General features: G+C 32.6%; 2 protein-coding genes across 2 annotated transcripts in view; one reads left to right on the forward strand and one right to left on the reverse strand.

The window, feature by feature from the left end:
- Window positions 1–3,466: 3,466 nt before the first annotated feature.
- LOC106473439 (small nuclear ribonucleoprotein-associated protein B-like) lies at window positions 3,467–18,861 on the reverse strand. The gene is made up of 5 exons (XM_013934119.2): window positions 18,722–18,861; window positions 17,748–18,011; window positions 13,465–13,570; window positions 5,153–5,428; window positions 3,467–3,645 (listed from the first exon to the last, which is right to left on the reverse strand). The coding sequence occupies exons 1-5, from the start codon at window positions 18,722–18,724 to the stop codon at window positions 3,602–3,604; spliced, it is 693 nt and encodes a 230-aa protein (XP_013789573.1). The 5' UTR covers window positions 18,725–18,861; the 3' UTR covers window positions 3,467–3,601.
- A 1,073-nt stretch (window positions 18,862–19,934) lies between these two features.
- The window catches only part of LOC106473440 (aurora kinase-like), an 11,500-nt gene continuing 5,003 nt past the window's right edge, over window positions 19,935–26,431 (forward strand). Inside the window, exons 1-2 of the mRNA XM_022401881.1 lie at window positions 19,935–20,006; window positions 22,123–22,172. Coding sequence (XP_022257589.1) covers window positions 20,000–20,006; window positions 22,123–22,172 — 57 coding nt within the window. The 5' untranslated portion in view covers window positions 19,935–19,999. The remainder of the gene's footprint in view (window positions 20,007–22,122; window positions 22,173–26,431) is intronic.

The raw sequence follows: 26,431 nt of genomic DNA on the forward strand, positions 1-26,431 counted from the left end.
AACGTATCTAATTCGCTTTTAAATGCATTAATGTTTTCCATTTGTACTTGCCACTGTTGTTGACTTTCTTCCTATTTCCTTTCTTGTTCCAGTTGCCACTGCTGTAATCTCTCTTCTTGTTTATTTTCTTTCTCCTCTAACAACTGCTGTAATCTCTCTTCTTGTTTATTTTCTTTCTCCTCTAACAACTGCTGTAATCTCTCTTCTTGTTTCTTTTGCTGTTCTTGTATTGCTGCCATCAAATCTGCTAAGCTGTAGTTTGATTTGCCGCCTCTCGTTTCCATATTCTTCTTTTCTATCCCACTTCTGACACCAATTTGTTACGCCTCCGGTCGTTAGTTAATTTTCCGTAAAAATTATTTCCGAAGAAACTTTAGCGATACAAGTCCTTTCTTAAATAAACCTGGTTTATTCTTTCTGAACTTAACTTTGCGATACACTTAATTTCCACAGTCGCGCTATAATTCACAACGAACGTCTCACGTGCTCGACTGAACTGCCAATTACTTATCACATTGTTGCTGTCACGTCTTATATATAAAAGAACACCGAAATCCAGCAAACGCTAGAGCATTCAGGAATGGACAGGATCCTTTTAGAAGTTAATGACGTGTTACTAGGGTCACGTGACTTCCGCTGTCGTAACAATACGATATAGATATCTCCATTATATAATGCCTTCTATAAATTTTTGATTTGCTTCTCCAAGCTGAACTAATGAGCCTTGAATAAGTGAAACTGCAGTCCACAGTAAATTAAAGAATGTATTAGGCCTCAGAGATTATATTTTCAATTTTATTTGAAGCAAAAATAAATCTATGATATAATAATTAAAAGTTTTTATATAACTTCTCTCACATGTTTGCTAGTTTATTTTTACGACAGCGGAAGTCAAGTGACGCTGGTAGCGTGCGTGAAATTTCTCGAATTATCGGGGAGGTCCAAGAATTTTGGAGATGCCTCTTTGTTAGTATATAAGCCTGGCGAAAAAAGCCAGCGGAAATGTATGTATTGTTAACATAGTCGCTGTGAGTTTCGGGTAATTTTCGATTCTGTTTCGAGCTAGTGTGTGTTTTGTACTCGTAGGAAGCGAAGTTATCGAGATTGTGAATCGCTGTGATTTATAGCGTGTATTATAAAAGTTTAAAGTGACGAGAAACGTACTGACTGTGGAATTACAGTGTAGTAAATGTTTGTATCGAGAAAGAATAAACTGGTTTAATCAAGAAAGGACTTGTATCGCTGAAGTTCCCGGAAAGAATTTCTACCGGAAGTTAACAAACAGATACGCAACAATATATATATATATATTTAAAATTATAAACAAAACTGATTCTGCGATAGATCTCACAGTTTACTAAAGAGTTTGGAATATTATGTTATGCAACTCAATTTACTTAGATCACTTGTTTATCATACACCTGGCACACCATACTGTTAAGTTAGATTGTTTCTAAAGAAATTAATATTAAGGCTATCTGGTATTAACTTTCACTTCATTTGAAAAAAAGTCAGTCCTGGGAAGCAGTAGCACTTCTAAAGTTTCGTGGGAGTGCATATACAATATATGAACTTTTTGTCAACTTACAACAAATATAGTTTGTTTTCAAAAAGATCTGAGACACACTAATCTTAAAATAATCTAGTTAAAGACTGTAACATGACAAAGTAGTGTAAAGGGCAGTAATTTGTCAATTTTAATACATACATATTTAAATGTAGTCATAGTAGCATCATTTTATTATTACTAATCTTTATAAAGTTGAAGAAAACTAATTCAAAATTTCTGTCTAGATGGTATCCATATTGTTTTGTATCACAGAAGTTCTCTCAAAGGCTCACTGTTTTGGTAAACTCTTTGCTAGCTACAACATTTAGAAAGACAATCTGTTAACCATAATAATTAGGAAAACTGTGTGTTGGACACGACATTTAGGTAGTCTGTCTGCTAGCCACAATGTTAAGGAAGACTAACTGCTAGCCACAATGTTTCAGGAAGACTAACTGCTAGCCACAATGTTTCAGGAAGTCTAACTGCTAGCCACAATGTTTAGGAAGTCTAACTGCTAGCCACAATGTTTTAGGAAGACTAACTGCTAGCCCTAGTAGTTAGTCTTCCTAAAACATTGTCGGTTCCCAATTTTGCTGTTGCATATCGTTACTCAAGTTGCTGTTGTTCATCATTACTCAAGTTTGCTGTCTCTACATGGATATAGATTTTCCTACTTAGATGATGGTAGTGATTCTTTGTATTGTTTTTTACACTTAGCTGAAATTGTGAATACATATTCAGTATTTATTACAACTACATATATATCACTAATTCATATAGATATTGCTATATCTAAATTGTTGGTGTTAATGTAGCAGTTGTAAATGGTGTCGATAATTGACGACTTACGCTAAGTGTGTCATTGTTGTCTATTTTGCATGCATTGTAGTTCACGTGACAGTTTCCAATTAACTTACAATAAAATGTAAAAGTTGTAGCTTGTAACTAACATGCATGCTAGGAAAACACTGGATTGTTTGGACAGAAAGTGAGGAACTTAGAAAATTTCATAGAATGACAAAATTAAGAAGGTTGAATTAAGTTTAAAACTACACTTTCTCTGTTTTTGCAAAATTCCTGTGCGATCCTACACTATTGTACATATAACTTGTAATACTTTTATAGCACAGTCATAATAGAGATTTGTAGCTTGAACAGACTGTCAGCTGTAGATCCCCAGCCTTGTTTGTTTATATTTTTGGCAAGACCTGCATTTGAAGATTTTAAGTAATTTTGTCTCTTGACTTTTTTTAATGGACAGCAATGGGCAAATGTATATACCTAGAGAAAGACACAACACCATTAAGTGCATAACATTTTACGAGTAGAAAAGCAACCTTTTCAAATAAAACAAATACATCTAAAACATTGCTTTAAATAAAGCTTTGTGTCTTTTAAAGTTATTATTTACTGAGGCTGAGGTTTTGTGTAAACAGGCATTGAGTAAAAAAGCAGCTTCTCAGAACAACATTGAACCTATTATGTATTCACTGCCATGTAAATCAGCTTTGAATGAAAAATAATCAACTTTTAAATAGGTCATGAACATTTGCAGAGCTTCATGACACCATACAGCCTTGCATCACCCAACCTTCATGCCTTTTCAGTTAATTTTAACTTTTTTATTTAAATAATCACTCTTTAATTATGTTAGTTGTTCAATGAGATGATTAACTATTATTGAACCAGGCGATGCATTTGATAAAGTCACATTTTCCCCCCATCTTCTCAAACTTTTTCAGATTAGGAAATTAACTTTGAAAATTTTCAAGTTTTCTAGAATGTGTGGAAACCCTGAGCAAACAGAAACTATATTTAGCAATGCTAGTAATTACTATGAAACTGAAAACTAGTCTTGTTTTGAAAAGTTCTATACCATTTTATCATCGGTTTTATAAGAAAACTACAACTGAATCAAAATGTGAAGCTGGTTTTATTGTTTTCAAAACGTTTACGATATATCACCACACAAATAAAACAGCGAAATTACTCTAAAGAGTAATCACTTAACGAGATGCAAGTAAATGACATGAAACAGACTTTCAATCCTTATTGGCTAGGTCTGGGTGGTGGTCTCATTCCTGGAGGAGGACCTACAAAAATATAAAATATTTATTTTGCTTAAGCAATAGTTTTTCTGGTGTATGTACATCGGGTTTATGGCTGAAAATATAGTTAAAAGAAATGGCATCCACCTAATGAAACAGTGAATTGTAATCTTTACAAAGTAAGAATGCAAGAAGAGCACATTTAATTAGTAGGACGAATTTCAAGTTGTCTTTGATCAGAAGTTAAAATAAATTTCTTATTTATTAATGGGCTTTTAATCAATTCATTTCAACATAAAGATTTCATTAACTTAGAAGTTATGTTTTAGGTGTTTATTTTTATGCAAAACAAGTGTCAGGTGACGAGTCATTTGACGTAATTTGCAAATGTGTACAACCATGTACTGAAATCCATGTCCACAAATGATTACTTTGTTAATACAGAAAATGTTTGTTAGAAAAACAGATAATTATTTCAGATACTAATTCATGTGATAAGCTTAAAATGAGTGAATCAGTAGATGAGATACTCAATACCTTTTTCCTTAGTGACATTTGGTTAAGAGTTGAGAAAGGTTGGGTTTCCCCATTATCCATCAGAAGAACGTTCTGGCCTTTAAAACTGCATAATGGCAACATTAATGGTTTAAAACTCTATTCTATATCATATGACATTCATTGTATTGTACTGTAGCACACAAATGTTGGATCTGGTTCTTGACACTTTCCATCTGTGGTGAATTGATTCATATGAAAGCAAAACATTTGTCTACATGTCTTGATATTGAAAATGGGTTGTTTTGTGGCAATGAGACAGAAATACCACACTACTGGTTGTCTGGCATAAAAGCCAATCCTTATGAAACCTATTTCTGATCATTTGCATGCTGACTTGTCTTTCAGTTGCTGCTCTGAATTGTTGATCCAGATAGGGAGCTGATGCCAACCTGTTGCCTCAAGCCTAAAATAGTGGTCATCTTATAGGTTTCTCAATGGTGGTCTACCAATGTACTGGTAATCTGAAAGTGAGTTCACAGTCTGCTTACTTTGTGTGAATTGTAGTCATTCTGCAAAGTACTGTTGTATTTGATCAGCTTCTTGTTAACTTTTTGTCTTAAACACTATGAAAACGTTCAAGTGTCTGGCATGTTTCAAGAATCTCTTTATGCACACTGAGAGCACTGCCTTTACTTCACTTTTCTGTACAATTGCACATCAGATCATGTGACTGGCCACCTGACACTATTTAATAACACTAGTTGTGCCTCACCATAGCAAGAGTATAAAAAATTATTATTTTGAACAGTGTACATAGTTAGATATTTATTGTTAGCTTACTAGATTGTTATTTTCTTCCAGTTATTTCTGTTTCAAGGTTTTGCCACATTTTAAGTGTTTTAAACATATTTTGTTTAAGAGTAGAATTTATGAAACATATATTTTGGAAAGCAATTGAGAAAAACAAATTATTTATGGCTCGAAGCTATATGAAACTATGGTTATTAGTATATGGTTACGGTCCTTAGCTAATCACACAATTATATTAAATTACCTCCTCTCATCATTCCTGGTGGTAATCCTCGCATTCCTGGGGGTGGGCCACCCATTGGCATTTGTCCTGGAGGCATTCCACGTCCCATCATTCCTGGTGGAGGAGCCATCATCCCTCGACCAGGCATGGGACCACCCATTCTTGGAGGTCCTCCTAGATTAGGGGGACCAATCTGTGGCCGTATCTGTGGTGGAGCAGAGAGAGAAGCCCCTCGTCCTTGTGGAGTCATGACATCTTGTGAAGGACCCCCTATTCCCCTAACTGGACCTTGCAAACCTTAATGATCAAATACAATAAAAATCTGAACTTCTTTTCTTGATACTATAAAATTAGAATAATACACACACACACACACACACATCTTAAAAACTGAACCTCAATGCATAAAATAATAAAACCTTTATTCTCATTTACCTTGAACTCAAACTCCATTCTTGAAAACAGTTAATTAAATGATTATTGCTTTTTTAGGTTCTGTCAACATACAAACACAAAGCAACTCCTATTAGTTCAAAGTTTGTTGCTTAAGCACAAGACTACACAACTGTATGTGTATCAAGAAATTATTTTACTGAAAAATTGTTGTACTTAATTTTATGAACCCTTATATTGTATGCTAGGCTTTTTTCAAGCAATACATGACAAAGGCCAAAACCACGATAATCATTCATGACTACTTAGTACATATATCACACATTTTATATCATTGTAGTGTAAACATTAGGCTTACCAACTCTCACTTGTAGGCTATTGATTTTTTGTTTATCATTAAGCACAAAGCTACACAAAGGGCTATCTATGCTCTGCCCACCACGGGCATCAAGACCCGGTTTCTAGCAGTCCACAGACATTGTCCTACACGTATTTAACATAAACTAAATTATTTTATTTGCTTTTTTTGGTTAGCTCTGTATACTGAATATTATATGGAGTAATAAACAAAATTACTTAATATGTGAACCAAATCAGTTTTTAACAATATAAAAAGAAGGCAGTAATTTTAGGATTAAGATGTACTTATACACAAGAAGAATGACTGGACAATTAGTAGTAGTTTTAATTTCCCAAATGTTTTCAAATCACCTTCACTTTTAATATGCAATGTTTAAAATTTATTATGTTCAACTATATGACCAGATATTAATTAACATATTTTTCTGTTGTTAGATTACACACTAAAAATATATCATAAGCCTCACTTAAAAGGTGGGTTCAAGTTGAAACTGAAAAATGCTGTTTAAGTTCACTTATTTATTAAAATCTATTCAGTTGTAGCAGCTGTATTATTTACCTCTATACATTTGCAGAAATACACAAAAGCTAGTCTTCGGCATCAACATTACGTTATTGGTTTAGTCACAATTTTACAAAACTTTCAAAGGTCTAAGTCATGGCAAAGTTTTTTTATACATTATTGTAATAATAACAAAAATGAAAGAGAAACTGTCGTCACATAACTTGACAACAAAGATGTACAACACCAATAACTAAACAGGAAAAACCCACTAACTACCTGGACTTGAACACAGTTCTTAAATAACTGCAACATATTTAAATAATTTTGTTTAAAAGCAGAATCTTAGTTGAATGAGAATCAATAAACCTCACTGCATAAAATAAGTAAAATACCACTTCATGTCTAAGAAAACGAGAAATTCATCTAATGTCTGAATTGCATGCCAGGCACTTAAAATTGATCAGATTGTTGACAGAAAAGATATGTAAAAAAAAATCACAAAATATAAATCAATTATATTTTCCTAATTGGAAGTCACCATATTGTGTGCTTTTCCAGGTTTTTGTTTGTTATATATCTTAAGAGCTATAAAACTTTGTGTAGTATCTTAAATAAACACTTTGCACTCATAGGCTACGTTTTCAATAGCAACAACAAGAATAAAATGGTATTAGTATTTTCCCATTTCTTATGATATTATACTGTTAACTTTTTACAGATGGTTGTGTAAGATCTTTGGAAATGGCACAAAGGTGAGAGCTTATTAGTATACAATCCAAACAAATAGTGGTTTCAGCACATTTTCTACGATACTTCAAACATTTAACCTACTATTACACATAGAACTTACAACCACAAATCTCTTTGAATGAAAACATTTTTTAAATGTATCACTGGCAGGACAATAAATTCCTCACTTTTGCAGATACTTAAATATATATATATCCCTCGTCCAATGTGAGGATACAGGGAACACGTATGCAAGATTGAAGTATTAAGAATGAAACTATTTGTATAATAAGGACTGAACTGTAAAATAAACACATCCAGTTTGTTAGAATGTTACAGCAAAACTGAAATGTTAATATGGCTTACTGAACATACACTTACAATTTTATAGATACACTATTTTGAGTAACTGATTTTTTCTCTTTAAAAAAAAAGCCACTTGGAATGTCACTCAAATCACTGTAAATTAGATTTTATAAAACGTCTGACCTTTCCAACCAACGAGTTAGTTTGATGACGTTACAAACAAACTGGATCGTTTAGTGTAGATGAGAAAAAGCTACCCCACCCCAGAAAACGGGACTCCATCAGTCACCCATGACCTTTTATTCTTGTGGTGGTTGTATAACTGGACACTGAACAAGATAGAGAATGTCTTTTCATAGTTTACTTTAGCTCAAGCACACCAGTGATCAATAATTTGAAGACTGAAGAAGAGGTCAAACAAAAAAACAACACAATATTGGCTAAGTAAAGCTAAAAAGAGCAAGCATGAGAAAAATGGAAAGAAATCATGAAAGCTGAGAATAAAAGTAATGTAAGTGAAGATCACATACAGCTATCATGATAAGTTAACATATATCTCAGTTTTACATGGTAATTATTACTGCAACATAAAAATAAGCCTAACTGAAAGCTTTGTTACAAATCACTTTTACTTTCCAAGTGGAATGTTTCTTTATTTTTAGTAATGAGCTGAAGTCAGAATCCACGAGTTCAAGCAATGTCATGGAGCTAACTTTCACCACTGGACTTCATTTACCTTATAATTGGGAATCATTTCTACACAAGTTTGTGAAACAAATAATCCACTTGGAAGTTCATATATAGATAGTTTTATAAATAAAGAGTTCACATTATAAAACAAACTTCTTAGTGTTTTGTTGTAGCAGTTTTACATGTCAACATACAAACACAAAACCACACAAGTGAAGGAGACATTATATTACAGAAAAACTGTTGTACTTAATTTTTTGAACCCTTATATTGTATGCTAGGCTGTTTTAAAGCAATACAGGACAAAGACTAAAACCTAAGATAATCATTCATGACTACTTAGTATGATCAGAACCAGAAGAACACGTGGATATGACAGACATTGATAAATTAGATGTAAATGATCAACAGTTTAGTGTGCTGTTTGTTGGATGGAATTTTTCAATCTTACGAGTTCCAGTCATGTTTCTGAACATGTTCATCAGACACAAGTAGAAAATTGGAAAGATCTTTTAAGTAATATTTACACATTATCCAATATATGTATTGTTATTAATGTGGTTAATACATATACCAAAATCCTATAGTTCCATCATTTTACACTAAAAATTATGTTTAATTTATCTCACTTATACACATTTTTTTTTCATCAAATAATATTATGTTTGAACAGATTCAAATCTATTAAGTAAGTCACAACAGACATCAATATTTCATTTTTCATAAATTTATCATAAACATTTTATTCAACTTTCTATACTGTTTGTTTTAAATGTGGGAAAAGTAATTGTTTCTAACAATAATCGATGTTGGAGTGAAAGAAACTAGCTTACAAAAACAGAAGATACAGATGGTGATGACACACCATTTACTACTGTTTATGCTTATGGTGTTTGGCCCCAAACAAACTGCCAACTCCAGCTGTGATGCTGTAATAGGTTTCTATACAAGAAAAGTATTATATATGGGTGTGAGGAGCAAGTTTTGTAGCATCTGCTTATGCAATATGTCAATAACCATCACTAGAGCACCACAGCTGAAAAAACTGAACCTTCCAAACAAATGGAGTTTGGCATTATAGTGGAAGGATTTTGAAACAGGGAAGATATGCATGGTCTACAGTATCAAAAAATAATAGCAGATTTTTTTATAAAAGAATAAGAGAGAAGTGTAGTTATGGTAGGCAGGTAGAGAAAGTGGGCTGTGACAATCATGCTGTTAAAAGCTACACCAAGCACTTTACAAAATTTCAAAATGCAATGTAAAAAATGGATGATTCCTAAGAAAGTCCAGAATAGAAAGGTCCGTGAAGATATGCAAAAAAGAGAGAAAAGAAATATACCCGAACATTTGAAACAACATCTACTAAACGTCCCTTACTGTGTCTTAGGTGACCACATAGAATGTCAACCAACATTTTGCAAAACTACCAGTTCAAGTGATTGCATCATTTTAGAACTTACATGGTTCACATACACACAAAAAAAAACATGGATGCTGTAGATTACCTAGCTAGGAAAGCACACAGACTAGTTTCTGACAGCACTACTAACTGTGTAGAAAATTACATGTACTTGGTTGCTAAATTTTCAGGTGGGTAGCAGCTCATCCAATCCCAATCTGGCTCATAACATCATTACTGTCACGGAACTGGATTATTGTATCAATAAGGACCAAAGTGGCATCAAAAAGTAAGGAAAAATATAACATTACAAAATAGCTTTTCCGATGTCAAATGAAAAACAAAAAAAACAAACATAAAAATTGTATGCAGAAAACGATTACCTCCATGTAAAGAAACAAATCTGAGAAAAATAAAGGTTGAAATCTGGAGGAGACTACGGTTATATCAACCATCTGTTATAACCAGATTTAAATGATAATCAATTTGAAAGGTCTAGACAAGAATTTATCATAAAGCTACAAGTAACCGAGGAAAGGTGAAATGGATTAGAAAAGAAAACACATGGTTTTGGAAAGAAGCAGACAACTTATGACATTATAATTTGGTCGAATTTGCAAAATGCGGGAAACTACTTCCTTTAAAAACAAAGGTTACTTTATTCTTTCACTTTCATGAAAGATGCTAATCAGTATGGAAAGAACAACAAAGAACTTGTTAAAAAACACACACACTACAAAGATCGTTTGCCAACTGCCCATTGTTCACACCTCGTCTACTTATACACGTGTGGAGACTGTAAGACCTCCTATACTGATGAAACCAAACGTCACCTTAAAGTACGAGCATGTGAACAAATGGGTATATCTCTAAAAACTGGAAGAAAGGTTACAACCCCCCCCCCAACTCTGCTATCTATCAACACAGTACAGAAGCATGACATCCGATTTCTCTCTCAAACATTAAAATTCTTTCAACAGCCAAACATGATACTGAACTTCTTATAAAAGAATCATTGTACATAAAAACCCTTCTCCTGTCCCTAAATAACACACAGTCCTCACTGGATTTAAACCTATTATAAATATTTCATCTGTGCCACATTTTACATTTTCTGGTGTTATAATTGTTTAATAAATGCTTCCTATTATCACGTTCGTGTTTTGCTTTATCATTAGGTTAAAAAGTACTACTTAAGTATGAAAATGATTACAGAAAAAAAGACCTTCAGATGGTTTGTTGTATTATTCTGTGTACATCTAGCTTATCAGCAGCAGTAAAAAAAATGTGGATAGAAGTAAAAAAAGATGTGTAAACTTGCACTTGGTGGTGTAAATTTATTTTTTACTAGGGTAAAGGTTAAATTCAATATTACAAGACATAATTAAACCAACTGTTGTTGATAAACAGGTAGTTTATAGTACGAATTGCAATACAGGGGAGACCAGAAAGAATCTAAGATACAAAAACATCAGAACATGGATGTGTTCTATCACATCCACAATATTTTAAAGATGCACACATCACATTGAAAATAAAACTTAAAATCATGTGCTATGCACCTAATATTAATAAACAAAACAAAAGAAGCTATTTTAATAAAACTATAATAAACTGCAACAAGTAGATGTACATATATTTAGAACCAAAGTTATGTTCGTGAGGTCAACAAAGAGATGTATCTGATGGCAAAATGTGGTTTTACTGTACGGTGAATTTCTTATACATCTCATTTTAACTGTTTATAATTTTTAAAGGTAATATGTATTCTGAAATCTTAACCAAACATGAGATGCTCAAGTACAGTCTAGAGGTTTACATTGTGGGTTACTACCTAAAATCTTCAGATTACTTTGTAAATTTCGAAACATTTTTATGTGAATGTAAAAACAGCTTGTATGTGGCCATCTAGTAATATTTTAATTTAAGAGTATAAGACCACAAGCTACAGGAGTAGACTTAATATCCTTTCATAAACACAATGAAAACACTTAACATAAGCCAGGAAGAGCTAGAAGTACTTAATCAGTTAAAAAGGTTAAAGATATAACGATAATAAAAGCAGACAAAGGAAATGGAATTGTACTATTGAATAAATTATCTAACTTTATTAAGAGAGTGGAGACAGATCCTATAAAAACGAGAGTTGGAACTCTCGTTTTTATATTCATTTACCAACTCTCGTTTTTATATTCATTTACATTATTAGATATGATCTGTGTTATCAAACATCCTTATATACTTTAGTTAACCTATGTGAAAATACCTACGTGTTATCTTTTTAATTTATATTCATTTACCAACTCTCGTTTTTATATTCATTTATCAACTCTCATTTTTATATTCATTTACCAACTCTCGTTTTTATATTCATTTACCAACTCTCGTTTTTATATTCATTTATCCTACTTATAATCATGAACTGACAGGTTTCTTGTAAAATATAATAAATAATTCAGTATTAAGTAACTTACGTATCGCAAATAGTGTTTACTGTACTAGCCTTGATACTGAATCATTATTCACAAATATACCTTAAGAAGAAGCATAAGATAAGCTGGTTTATAATCAGGATAACCAAAATAGATTCTCTAAAAAAATATTTAGAGAATTATTAGATGTAACTACAAATCAATCACATTTTGTGTTCAACTCTTTCCATTCAGAATCAGTTGATGGGACACACCTCGAAAAACAAGTTTCCATTTTAAGTTTTAATATCATTTGTGTACCTTCACAAATATTTGGCAAGCTTTCAGTAAATATTACAAGTATTTTGCAAATGAAAAACAGATTTTGTAATTAAATAGTTTTAATAAAGATGTCTGTGAACATATGGAATCAATGTTGACTGCTCCGAGTACAAAGTGATCTTCATGTTAAAATCAAAAATACCTTCCTTCATCTGAAATTTTCTAATTTCATTTGTGCAACCTTGAAGACTTCCTTAATAAATAACATGTTTTTTTCAGTAAAACTTTATATTTTATTTGTCATTTTCTCTACCCTAATTATATGATTTATGACCTTATAACCACCATAAAAATACAGAAAAATCTAAATTACCGTTTTCTTTCTAAAATGACTGCAGATTGTAACAGAAAATTACAACTGTTTATCTTTAATCTTATTGCTTTATTGAATTTGAATTATTGTCAAATTAATAATCTCACCACACAAGTTGTAAATTACTTAGTGAAATCATGGCTCATATTACCATAGTGAATGAAGTAACTCAAACTGCTCGCAAGCATTATTCACGAGGAATGTTTATTATTTTTACATTATATTATGTAATCTAACATAATACATTTCTAATCATTACATTCTACTTTTATAACCGCAAAGAATATGCATAAAAAACTCATCTTTGAAATTTAAGCCTACTTTTTTTTTTATAATGATGGAACTAGTACAATAAATTTTTATTTACTAATGAACATAAAAACATAATAATAACAGTTTCCAAAAACCTTTCTTCCTCATGGCTCCAGATTCATTTTATGGTATATACTAAGGATTCTTGAAAATATAGGTTGATAACTTGTATATTACATCACACTTAGCACTGACCTTCTTGTTGTAATTTAGTTGAAATGTGATGACTTGCAAGTGTAGATTTTGAAAAGATTACATTACAAGACTTTCTTTAATTATAAAATCATGCAATACTTGAAGTGTTAGCATTTTGAAGAAGAGGAATATCTTAGTTTTAAACCATACGAAGTAAATCAATGTATGATTCCATCAGAGAGAAATGGTTACTTTACAACTAAAGACAGTGAAGAAAAGTAAAACAATCTTCCTAAAAATTTTGATCATTGAGATTAAAATTTCATCTGTTAATGAGGTCATAATTATGGGTGATCTTAATTTCAAGCATATAAATTGGGAAATGCTAGTCAAAAGCTTTAAAGACTATGTGATCTTAGATTGATTTGAACTAACCGGCAGGAGCTGACCCTACGGGTGCAGCTGGCACTCCTCGACCAGCAGCTCGACCTATTCCGGGACCAGGGGCAGCACCAGGAATTGGAACTCTTGGTAATCCTTCCTGTAAAACAGATTGTTAACAACATTAGAAAAATGAGAGTAAAGTAGTATGTCTTCAATATAAATTTTAGGCTTCCAAGCTTTTGAAAACATTCTACCAAAAACATGTAAAAACTGCATACTTCCAGTTCTGAGGAAACAAATTGTACACTTGCTAGTGAAGAGGTATTGGCTTTTTTTTGTGTTTTTGACACTAAAACTGAATACAGCAAGCCATGCTCTTACACTGGTCTCTGTTATTTTTTCTTTAAATGTTTGTTAAAGTATAAAAAACACTTTGGAACTAAACAGGAGTCACAGGTTAGAATGTAGAAAACAAAAACAACCATGATGACACCTGGTAATATATGGGCTCAAAAATGTCAACTCCACAAACATTTTTATAACGAAATATAATACAAGTTTCCATTGAAACAATTTAAACCATCAGGTCACACTACACCAAGAACACAATTCAGAGTGTTCAAAGAGAAACAGATGAGTACATGTTTTAAAAGCTCATCGACATACCCAACACATTTCACATTCCAGACACTAAAAGGAAAGACTTCTTACAGATAACATGCTCAATAGGGCACTCCTTATCGGCAGGTTAAAAATTATAAAGCTCTCACCCCCTAATTTTGTTTTAATGTACAAAACACATTAACTGTCAAACTTGACCATATTTAGAGGTTGCTTAATGAACTTGAATCCTGACTGTAATGTTTTTATCTTATTAAACTCTTCTTCAGAAGCATTCACTAAAATACAAACCAAAACTGACAGTACAAAACTTCAAATGGTTTAAATAATAAATTATGTTAAAATCTATAACGTGCATTTGTACAGTGTGCTTTTGACACATTAAGTAGTAAAGCTTATTTTTGAAACAATTAACTTGTACTTGTAGTAAACAAAAGTTATTGGTGCAATCCTTTGTCTTTATTCATCCGTGCTGGTAGTTGTTCGATAAGAGGAGCTTCTTGAAACTTACTTGGTGGATTTGGCGAGGATTTGAGGGGAATGGTAGTTTCAGTTTATCTGCAACTGTGTTCTTTCATGTTTACAAAGAGTGTCAATATGTTCTTTTATCCTTGTGTGTAGGGCTTTTCCGGTTTCTCCAAGGCATGTGTGATGGCAAATGTTACATGTAAGCTGGTAAACAACACTGGAGACAAGACACTCATCTGGTTTCCTTGCTATTACTCAATGGATACATCTTTAATATTTAGCACCAGGGCAACAGTGACCCATTTTTGTTTTGACTTTATGTGTATGCTTGCTCAGGACATTACTACAAGACATGTAAAATCACGAGTAGCCATTTTATATTTAACAAAAAAAAAGATAGATAACTGATAAATACTGCACCCCATCCTGTTCCTATAAATTGGATTTACATTGAATTGAACAATACAACCAGTTTAAAAAAAAGTAATTTGACCATTGAAATTCACTGTACTTTCCCTATAGAGAAAATATTTTTGTATCTTTCCCTATGGCTAGACACCCTGTTTGTGACAAAATCTTCAACAAATAAATCCTTAGACTTCCTGATATTCAGCTGGATGTTTTTTGGAGGTTTATCCATGCCTTTCTTTCATTTAGTACCTTTACCATTGCCCGTGGACACAGCTGAGTCAAAGAATGTCAAACCAATGAGTTCCTCATTGGGATATCACATATGTCCAGCAATTGTTGACTGTTAGGTTTGGAAAGAGCAAAATTCACCTTCTTATACTTAATGAGACATTGCAGGAAGTTAAGATAATTGCGAAGAGCAGAAATGGCATCAGAAGCAATAAACCATGCCCCAAAATAGACTTGAACAACAAGCATGCATATCTCAGTCCTCTTTCTCCATGACCAGCAAACTCAAACAGTCCCATAAACATCTACATTGTGAGGACATACAATAACTTGGCAATCAATCATGCATGATGCAGTGCTCTAGGTGCTATATATATCACACTCCACAAGGAGTGATGCCCTCAAGAAAGGTAAAAAAAACTCAATACTTATCTCTAGGTTGGCAAACTTGTAACAAACCCAATGACAATGTCCTTCACTTCCTCTATGGCTTCTGCTACTTCAACATGGTCAGTTGCAGATTCATAAATGCAGGGCAGAAAATTCACAGCCACCACAGCAGCAATTACCACAGTATTTTTCAAAATAGCTGTGGTTTCCCTTTAAAAAATTACAAAAATCCACCCCTCGCTATCCCTTTGACAATTGTGCCCTCATGATCTAAGTTTGTCTTGCATACCGCAGTAGAGGGAAAACAATTGGGGATCACAAACACTGGATTTGCTACGAATAATATATCATACAAAATACATGTACTGGAAGGAGTGACATTTTTGCATTAATCTGCAGTAAAACGTTCATGCAATTTGTTGAGTCATACCATAGGGTCTTAATAGTAGAAAGCAATTCAAATTGGCACTCAAACGAAGACACATAGTGATCGTAGTACGTGATGATCAAAGTCAACACATAAATGTGCTGGTCAGAGTAAAGTGCACTATTTCAGAGGTCAAACCCTTTCTACTGATGTATTTGACCACACCCATGGTCTAATAGATTAATTTACTCTAATCCTGCATAAAAGAATTTCAATTTGAGGATAGGCTGGTAGAAATCCTGATGAGATCAAATTGCTATATGTGAGCCCCATGCTTGGTATTACTGGCACACTAAAACATAGTTAATGCCAGGATTATTTTATTTTCATTTTACAATCCTGTCAAATTCAAAATTTAGATTTCTAAAAAAAAAAAGCAATTTCCATTTCTTTTTAATTATTTCAGATGTGGGATTGCATGTTTCAGAAGAAAAATAATCTGATCTCCTTTTTCTTAACTTTCAAGGTGGCATTTTGCTTGTGAGAGAAATAAATGTAAAGTATTATGGTAAAATATTTGAATACTTCGAGAAATGTGTGCCAATTTTCCACATGAACGTGTGCCACAATCTTGGGCGCATATTATTACAATGTTATTTTGCAAATTAAAATACAAAAATGATCAATCACTATATTTTTCACTGTGCGGAGCAGATGAAACAGTAGTGCTTTTCATGAGTCATTTTCAAAATGGTGGTACGGATCTCAGTAATTATAAGGAAAAACCTATACTGTGAAACATTCAATACAAAAAATTAGCTAGGATGAAACCACTAGGGACTTGATAGGCCAAACATTGAATGAAGATGAGAATGTTATTGTCAGTTGGTTTCAGACACTCAAATTACATGCATGCTAGTAACTGAACTTCTGTGACCACTAGCTTCATTGGAAAATTTTTAATTTTTTACCAAAAAAAACAAACCTAACCTAATACAAAGGAAAACAAGGTCCCATACATTAATCCTAACTAAAAGAATTTCATGTAGTGCGGCTACTATTGAGAATTCCTCGCTTAGAAAACGAGGAGGAAAAGAGTGCGTCAATAATTCAGCTTGATAAATTTTATGTGCAATCCCACCAAGGCTTAGACCTACTGCATTAGCTAGCTTTGGTTAACATTGCTGAATTACAAATAGCAAAATTCCAATGTGTGAAGAACCATGATTTATAGGTTATAACCATGTGCTATACCGTAGTGTAGGCCTAGTTTACTGTTTATTGGCACGCGATCATGTTAAAAATTATGCAAAAAAACAATACGTTTGGGAAAAGAATGTTTACCCTACGTCATGGCTATGTGTCTTTCTGTCTGTCGATCAAATCTTTAAAGGGCTGCTGTTCAGAGACTGTATAACTGATTTTCATTAATCAAGTAGTCAGATATGTTGGGGTTGAATTTTGTTACTATAAGCCTATAAACTTCTCCCAGGGATTTTGTCTCATTGTTCTCAAAGTAATAAATGGATAGAGGTACATAAAAATTGTATACAATTCTTAGGTCAAAGGTCATTTGGAATCAGGAAGGGGCAAAAGCTAGAAATCTTATAAGGCACTTGTTCTCTTCATGCGTAAGTCAATAGTTTTATCAAAACTTCACAAATGTAACCAAACAATCAATTTAACATTTTAACTGTAAAAAAATAACTTACATCACTGAACTAATGGACCATCACATATTTTCCAGTTCATGAACAACTGTTAGGTATTACCTTGCAACAAATTAAGACTAACTTCACTCTCATATAAACGTAAAACTAAATAAAGTTTATAACAGACAGAAATTTACCTCTGGAGGTGGTGGTCCTTCCACTGTCAAGGACACAACATTTTCTCCCCTCAACAATATCAATCCCAATACTCGTTTTTCTTCTCTTTCTAGCTGTTTGCTGCTCTTGGCTTTTACCTTTCTGAACTCTTCACAGTCTCCAAGGATTAAGTTCATATGTTTGTCAAAAGCCTTGAATGTTCCAATAAAGGCTCGGCCATCTTGCAGGATAACTCTTACCCTGTAGTTTATATGTTGAAGCATTTTGTTGTTCTTTCCAACAGTCTGAAATAAGTCAAGTGAAAAGAAACTAATGCACAGATACTAAATGTACACACACAAAAAAAAAGTATTAAAAGTGTGTATGAATATCCATAAGTCTTGTGTTTTACAAATAAATAAAATATACCATTTTGTGTACAGAGTAGCAGATATTAAAAATTAGGTTAAAAAAAACCAATGTTAGAAACTACAGAAGGTAAAAAAATATGTCAATGATGAAAAAACAAAACAAAGTTGCTATAATTTGTAGCTTGGATTAACTGTTCACTCAAGTATTTGAATGGGAACACTCATAATAAACATGCACTAATAAAAACAAAAGGTTCCTAAAGTTCAACGATAAATATCCTGAAAGCTCAAATTATTCTTAAGTGTAGAAGCCTAATTTAAATATTTTCTTGCCTAGTATGGTATTGATTACCATAGTACTGTTACAGTGAAAAACATTCATGATGGATAAAGAGTGTTGTTCCTTTATGAGAACCACTGAGGAAATTATTACTTATTGAAACACTGCAAATCTCAAATTTTATTTTCTGTAGTAGTAGCACTCAGTATTACTAGTAACAACATGGCAGTATTTGAAGTGCGCTAACACTAACGTTAACATGACTACTGATTGACAAAGAAAAAAATACTATATCTACCTAACAAGTTAACGTAAAGTTTAAGCAAGGTTAAAAGACTTATTTTGTGAGCGACAAATTACTTACCATATTGATCGCTTATCGTTCTTATATCTTATAATTTCAAACTTACAGGTTAAACCTTTAAATTAAATGCTTTCAATTCCCCCACGCCGCCAATTTCTCTTACAAATTACACCTACGATCCTCTCTATCTTGTTCTTGTAGCTCCCTCTGTCGTCTTTTATTTATACAGCAATCACGTGATCAAACTAAGCAATTATTGGTTTCGTACTAAAAACGTCATCACAACGGGAACTTTATTCTTCGCCGCTCGAAGTTCAAATTTGTTAGATTAAGACCAGTAAGTTAATATCAGCAGTGGTAACATTAACGTTGGGTGTAATTGGCTTATGTAGTTAAACATCAAATAAGTTATTATTAAAGCAACAGTAGTTTAGTTGCAATTATTTAACTTGAGGTAAGTGCTTTTGATTTTCTGTTGTTATTAACTGGTGATGTATAAATAAATAAATAGGTTTTGTCATTATGCGATGAAATGAAGGTTTGAAATTCAAGTTATAAATATTTATTTCTTATTTTTAACAATAGCACAAGGCTCGCGCATTTCATTCACTGATTTAGGTACCATGATTAGTGGTAGTGGTAATGTGGCTGGTTGTGATGGTGGCCTCCAAAAAGTTCAACCAAGTTCAAAGCTTTACATTGATACTGATAGAGTGATAAATGCCCTCATCCTCATGATTTAAACGATTCAGTGGTCAAAAACTTAACACTTTATTTAATTAGCTATTAATTCATTACTAGAAATTAGATTTTTAGAGATACATTACCTTAAAACTATACTTGTATTTTATTTTCGTGGCAGCATTTCGAGTAACACTAAATGTAAAACCGAAATTTAAAAGTAAAATTTAAAACTCTTTGCTCGAAACTTCGTCAAGAAAATATAATGCAAACGTAGTTATTTTTTTAAGGTAATTTATCTCTAAAACTGCAAAAGTCTAATTATATTCTATTTCCTTTGCATTTTCTGCTTAGTTATACTAATTACCTGGTTTATTTTAAGTTTCCCCATAAATATAATACTAAATAATATTAATTTAAGTAGGCAGCTTGCTCTGATCGCAATTTTATAGGCTACTGATGTGCTGGAGTATTGCTATTGGCTAGTTACTTCAATCTATTATACTTATTTATTATTAATAACATGTAGGCCAAACTACTTAATCAGTTAACTTGTAACTTACATTTACAATTTAAGCTAGAGTTGTATGGCATTGTTAGTAAACATAGATAAATCTAGAACTTAGAAGGAGTTAGAAGTGGAAATGAAGCCAGTGTATGAATGGTAAGTTGAGCATAATGTAATCATTGTGAAATAGCAAGTAATGTAAACTTATAACAAAGATATTGACTCGTGTTGAAATTGAAGTATAATTTTTATTATATGTTAAATAATTTTTATTTTGTTGGAAGAGACATGGTCTATATGGACATCTGTCAATTTACCTTTTCTTTTATTTTTGGGTCATTTTAATCTTGACAAAACAAGTAAAATGTATTTTTATTACGTGTTTGGTATGGAACATAATATGCAAAAAATATATATGCGACTTGTGTCAGGTGTCCAAAATAGTCTCAATATGATAGGTTTGTTGAGGATGATGAAGTGGTATAGAAATATACCATAGGTTTTTATTTCTATAGTATTTCTTTTTAGCTTGAATTTCTTTGTTCTGAATATGTGCAGGTTTTTTCACATGGCATGTGGTAAAAAAAAACCATTAAGTTGACCTTTATCATAAAATTTTAAAGGAACAAAAAGGAGCTTATTAGCCCATCAAGGATGTCCCTTCCAGTTCCCAACTATAACCACCCCTTACTACTCATGTATTCATCAAATCAAATCAAGTGCTTGGGACTGGTAAAGGTGGAGGGACACGATCGCCTACAGTACAAAGCACGGCACTTGATGATGATTACAGAGGATGAATAAGAAGAGTGCAAGTATGCCATTTACACTTCCCATGGTATGGCATGAACTCAAATATCATATAACTAACTGTTATTTTTGCCTTGTATCTACAAACAAACCAGTACCTCATGGGAATAGTCTTCCAGTGCCACATCCACCAGCGATTTGTGAAACAGTAGAGTTGTCCTGCAAAGAAAACAATGAATCATCTTCACCCTCTTCATCTAGTAATTCTATTCCTGTGGCACCTCAACATAAACTGCTTTATCTGATCACACAAGAAGAGCTAAATGATCTGATTCATGACTTGTCTCTATCAAAGCAGCATGGGGAACTTCTTGGCTCTAGTTTATAGCAATGGAATTTATTAGCTTCAAGTATAAGTTTAAATTTATCAAACTCACCATCAAAGTGTTGCTTCTCACTATAGCATGCAAGATACTTTATGTTTTTGCACTAATGAAAGAATTAGGTACTTAACGTTATCCTCAAAAAAGGAGACTTTTTATCGACTCATGTAAAGTTAGTCTGAAAGCTGTACTTTTGCACTATGGGAACACTAATCCATTGATTCATGTTGCTTGTACTGTGAACATGAAAGAAACTTATCAAAGCATGCAGATTGTACTTGAGGTTAACAAATACAATCACCATAGGTAGTACATATGTGGTGATCTAAAAGTTATAGTGCTTCACTCCTGCTAAGCCTGCAGTGTGTATACCAAATATTGTTGCGTTTTGTGTCTCTGGGGCAGCTGAGATGATAAAAATCATTTCAAAAAGAAGGAATGGCCAGTGAGAGAGAGTAACATCATACTAAGTGAGACTGGATGCAGGCTGTCAAAATGTCTCAATTTTCATGACTTTATACATTAAGAAGTGTGAATTATTGGACTTGTTCTTACCATAAACGTTTTTAGATTTGCTATGATTAACCTTGTACAAACTGTTATGTAATGAAAATTATTAGAAATATTTTCTAACTCCTTTGCTATTAGGGCTGATGCTTTTTATATTACATGTCCATTTACATTTCTGAAGCATATTTATTTCACCTTTGGAACTTGGTGGTTGAGTAAATACATCTGCACTTAGTTTTGCAACTGAAATTAATACAGTGCTTTTTATAGCAATCTGAATTTTTGGTATTCTACATGTGAGTAGAAAATCAAAGTGCACATGAAGAAAAGAACTGTAATAATACAGAGTTAGATAAAAAATATGTAATTTTAAAACTTTAAAGTTGTCTTATGGTGCAACAAGTTATACATACTTTTACATTTTAACAATTTCAACTTTTGTTATATTGCAAGGAAAATATTTTGGGTACTAATTTTTGTGAATTTTTAATTGCTGGTTATGCACTATTGATAGGTAAACTGTTTTGGGATAAATGTAGGACTTGGATGATCACATTTTCTTTGAAATATGAAGTTGAAGTTTGTTCATAATCATTCATTTCTTTTGTGTTTTTTGGAAAACATGACAGAATTGGAAAAGCCTCATATGGAAGGAAAGGAAAACTATTCAAATGAAAAGGTATAGTATTAGGGATTACGTATTTTGTTTTATTTATAATACTTGTTTGACTGAAATCTGTAACTTACCTATTTTGTCCTATTTAGCAAACAACAAAAATACTCGTGAAACAAAATGTGGTACAATAGAAATCAAAATTTTAATTCATAGGAGGCAGAAATGACATAACTTTGAAAAATTATGATGAACAGATAAGTCTAAAACATTTTGTTAATGTACATCAACATACAATTCTTTTATCCAATGACAAGATTACACTTAGCAACCAGTTTTTGTCTCATGCTTTGTGAAAAGCTGCTGTAGGAGCATAGATACCTTTGTTTACATCTTTGTTCATAAGTGTGGAAATAACAACTGTATTGTGTCAAGATTTTAAACATTCTTTGTATTGTTACGACAACGGAAGTCACGTGACGATGGTGGCATGTGCGAGGAGTTTCTCAAATGATCGTGAATTTTCTAGTTTGTTTGGGACGCCCTCTTTTTTAGTATATAAGCCCGGCAAATAAAAGAAAAGATGGATAATTGAGTCAAGTGAACAGTAGTCACTGTAAGTAAAGTGTGTGAATCAGTGCGATTTATAGCGTGTGGTATAAAGGTTGTTAAGTTTAAAGTGACTGTGAAAATTCTGTGTGTTACAAAAAGTTGTATCGAGAAAGAATAAACTAGTTTTAATCAAGGAGGGACTTGTATTGCTGAAGATCCTCGGAAATAATTTTTACCAGAAGTTATCAAACAAGCACATACGCAACAGTATATTAAAATGACATTTTCTAAATGTATGAGACATAAGTATATGTGTCAGGTGTTTTTTTTTCTGTGAAATGTATTTTACCATTTTTGAATATATAATGAAATATAAAGGGTGACTATAAAAATTTTTTATGTAATTATATCAAAATTTTGCTTGATTAAGGAGAACTCTCTACTTAAGCTTTTTAAAAGAACACCAGGTATGTTCAAGAAAGCTAACTTTAAGGGTAATGATAACATCATTTACACTAGAATTATGATGTTTTTAGCTTATGTAAAATATAGAAGAAATGAATCGACTTTTCAACACCCCTACAACCTTCACAATACATTACTTATTATTCTACAAAAGTGCAATATGCCAAGCTGTTTGTATTGTAGGCTGTTATGGCTTTATTGTCTTGAAATTTTTACATGTTCTACAGTAATTCCTGTATATATCTATTTTTCACTATCACGTACAGATGTTTCACAAAACATCATAGGTACTTTTACATAAGTGAATCATTTTCATTGAAATTGGGTCACATTTTGTTATACTTGAAATGTTGACAACCACTTTCTCTAGACCAGTTGTGATGTGATCAATTTTTCAAGATCCCACGAGAAACACACCCTTGTATATAAATGGTGAACAGGCCACATAACATGCCATTTTGGGATAGTATTTGTTTTGGAATAAAAACTTAGGGACCAAGACAAACCATGGGCTCTACACAAAGTTTGTATTGTTTGAGTTGAGGAGTTGAGACAATGAATTAAAGGTAAGAAAGAATCTTTGCCTTTTGGAATTCCAAAGGTCTGGCGTGAGCCTAGAAACCACTGAGATGACTGCTATTTTTGCTCAGGTAACATGCAAGGCTACAACTCAAAATAAAAAGGAAATTTTCTATCCAAACCCTCATTCTGCTATAAGACCTGTTGCTCATGTACCTGTTCCTACTCCACTGTAGACCTGAAATGTCTGGTGAACCACAACTTTTCACATAAGGTGAACTTAATGATTTGGGATCCAGACTTCTGGTTAAGAACTTACTTTCTCCAGGGACATCATTTGACTGGTAGAGAAATTATAAAAAGGAGTTTATACCATACTTTTCACAAGAAGGTTCACTGCTGAATTAACACCAATGCTCGGAGCTGCAGTTTATGAACCAAGTGGGTGTCGAGTGTTCATGGATTCTTCCAGAAGAAGTCTAAAAGGTGTTCTACTTCACCATGGTAACATACTTGCATCTGTTCCTATTGTTCATTCGGTTCACTTGAAGGAAACTTGCGAAAATCTTCTTCTTAATAAGGTCAAATACAAAGGATATGGTTGGCTACTTTGTGGGTACTTAAAAGTACTTTGTATGTTGTTGGGCCAACAATCGGGTTATACAAAGTTTCCATGTTTTTTGTGTGAATGGGACAGCAGAGCACGAAATCAGCACTGGATAAATAAGCAATGGCCATGCAGAGTCAGCCTGATACCATGATCGAAAAACATTGAACGTGAAAGTTTTGTTAACACAAAGAAAGTCCTATTACCTCCACTTCACATAAAACTGGGCTCGATACTTGATCTATGATGGCAATTCCCAGATCTTTCAGAAGTGAAACTTAAAGAAGGAATTTTTGTTGGGCTTCAGATTAGGGTATTGACTTCACATGAATAGTTTAAAAGGACAATGGGGAAAGTTGAAAAAGAAGCATGGATTACCTTTAATGATGTTATTAACATATTTTTAGGAAATAACAAGGACCCAAATTATGAAAATATTGTCAATAACATGCTTGATAAATTCAAAGAGTTGGGTTATAATATGAGCTTAAGTTCATTTCTTACACTTGCATATTAATTGTTTCCCTGAAAATCTCAGTGCCATCAGAGAAGAACAAGGGAAATGGAGAGGAGGTATTAGGGAAGGTGGGACATCAGCATGATGGCTGATTACTGCTGGTCATTGAAACGAGATGCTCCAGACATAATACATAAAAGAAAGACCACAACATGTAGTTTGAGACTATAAGATGTAGATTTCACAAAAAAATCTGAATGAATGAGGATGCTTATTCATTTGACAATCATTGTTCTTCTCTTTTCTTCAGTTTGTTTGTATTTTTATTAACAAACATAATAATTAAAAATGTTCATTGTGTAAATGAAATCATAATTTGATGTAAGTAAAAGTTTTTTTCTTCTTGTAAAAAACCCTTACATGGTAGAAAAAAAATGAATATTATTTTTGAAATTTGCATAGCTGAATTATGGAAAATCTGTTATTTAAACCAAAACAACTTTTATGAAGTCTTAATTTTCAGGCCTGAGTAATAATAAGAATTATAATTGGCTGTTTTGAGTGGATTTCTTTTTCCTTGTGAGTCTAACATGCGTGCTTTTTTTGTGCAATTTTATGTGTACAGTTTTAGCATTGAATAGTTAAGGTCTTAAAATGTTGTTTGAACTGAATTAGGGTTTTTGCCCCTAATGTTCTATTAGGGTTTTGTGCAATTCCTTGTGATCCCTATAATGAACCACTTTCGTGGTTCATGATATTGAAACTTCTTTTATCAGTTTTAGGTTATTTCTGTCAGTCTGGCCTTGGCACTTCTGTTTTTTATTAGGGTCTATTAAGCCTGTTTTTGTCATACAGCAATTAGTTTTCAACTTCTTGGTCATTTGGTTAATACTTTCACTGTCTTATGTCAAGTTTCAAAATGTCAAATTCTGTACTTTATCATGAATTCCTGGCTGGTTTATTCAAGAATGAATCTCTTTTTCAACTATCTTTGATTTTGAGTTCTTAGTCAGTTCTTATTGATTCACATCTGAGGTGATTGCAGTTGTAATTGGTTTAGTGGTTTAGGAATGTCATCAAGAAAGTACTCAAGTTTGATAATTGCTCAACAAATACCTTCTTTATTTGGGACTTTGGTGGTGGTTGCTCATTAATACCTCTGGATATGGGATTCATCTTTAATAGGTTTTTAGCTTTACACTGAAAAATATTCTGGAACACATTGGGATCTAATGCCTCTCTGAACAAAGACTGTGATCTTGAGCTGATGGTTGAATTATCATAACACTACTCCAAACTATTCCTTTGGATCTTCTGAGTCCAGATTTTTATTTGTTCATGGGGAACTGTGGTTCCAGTGTATTCAGACATAAAAATGCTAGTAACTTAATTCTATAGACAGTGACGTATTTTATCACTTTATAAGCTTGTCTTTTTCTGGGCATAATTTTTCATTGTCATTTTTGTTTAATATTAACCCAGTAAGGGCCATTGTTTAAATTTTAAGACACAAGTTTAAATTATTATACGTTAAATACTTACAAATGAATGGTTTTGATGTTTTCAGATTATGCTGGCATGACATTTTTTTACAGCAAATTGAGATTTATTTCATCTACCACTGCACACTTAGATTTTGATATTTGCATAGTTGACTTGGTGTCACTGTTTTGTTCTCAGTTTGCTATTATAGAGGATTGCTACAAAATATATTTTTATCAAATA

The sequence above is a fragment of the Limulus polyphemus genome, unplaced genomic scaffold (assembly GCF_000517525.1).
Source record: "Limulus polyphemus unplaced genomic scaffold, Limulus_polyphemus-2.1.2 Scaffold6177, whole genome shotgun sequence".
In the NCBI taxonomy this organism is placed as follows: Eukaryota; Metazoa; Arthropoda; class Merostomata; order Xiphosura; family Limulidae; genus Limulus; species Limulus polyphemus.

Bases quoted from the DNA above. Each gene is read 5' to 3' on its own strand.
- LOC106473439 (XM_013934119.2), bottom strand. The intron at 13,571-17,747 runs GTAAATTTCTGT...TCTGTTTTACAG, and splicing joins AAGGACCACCACCTCCAGAG to GAAGGATTACCAAGAGTTCC. The intron at 5,429-13,464 runs GTTAGTTCAAAT...TTGATCATTAAG, and splicing joins CGTAGGGTCAGCTCCTGCCG to GTTTGCAAGGTCCAGTTAGG.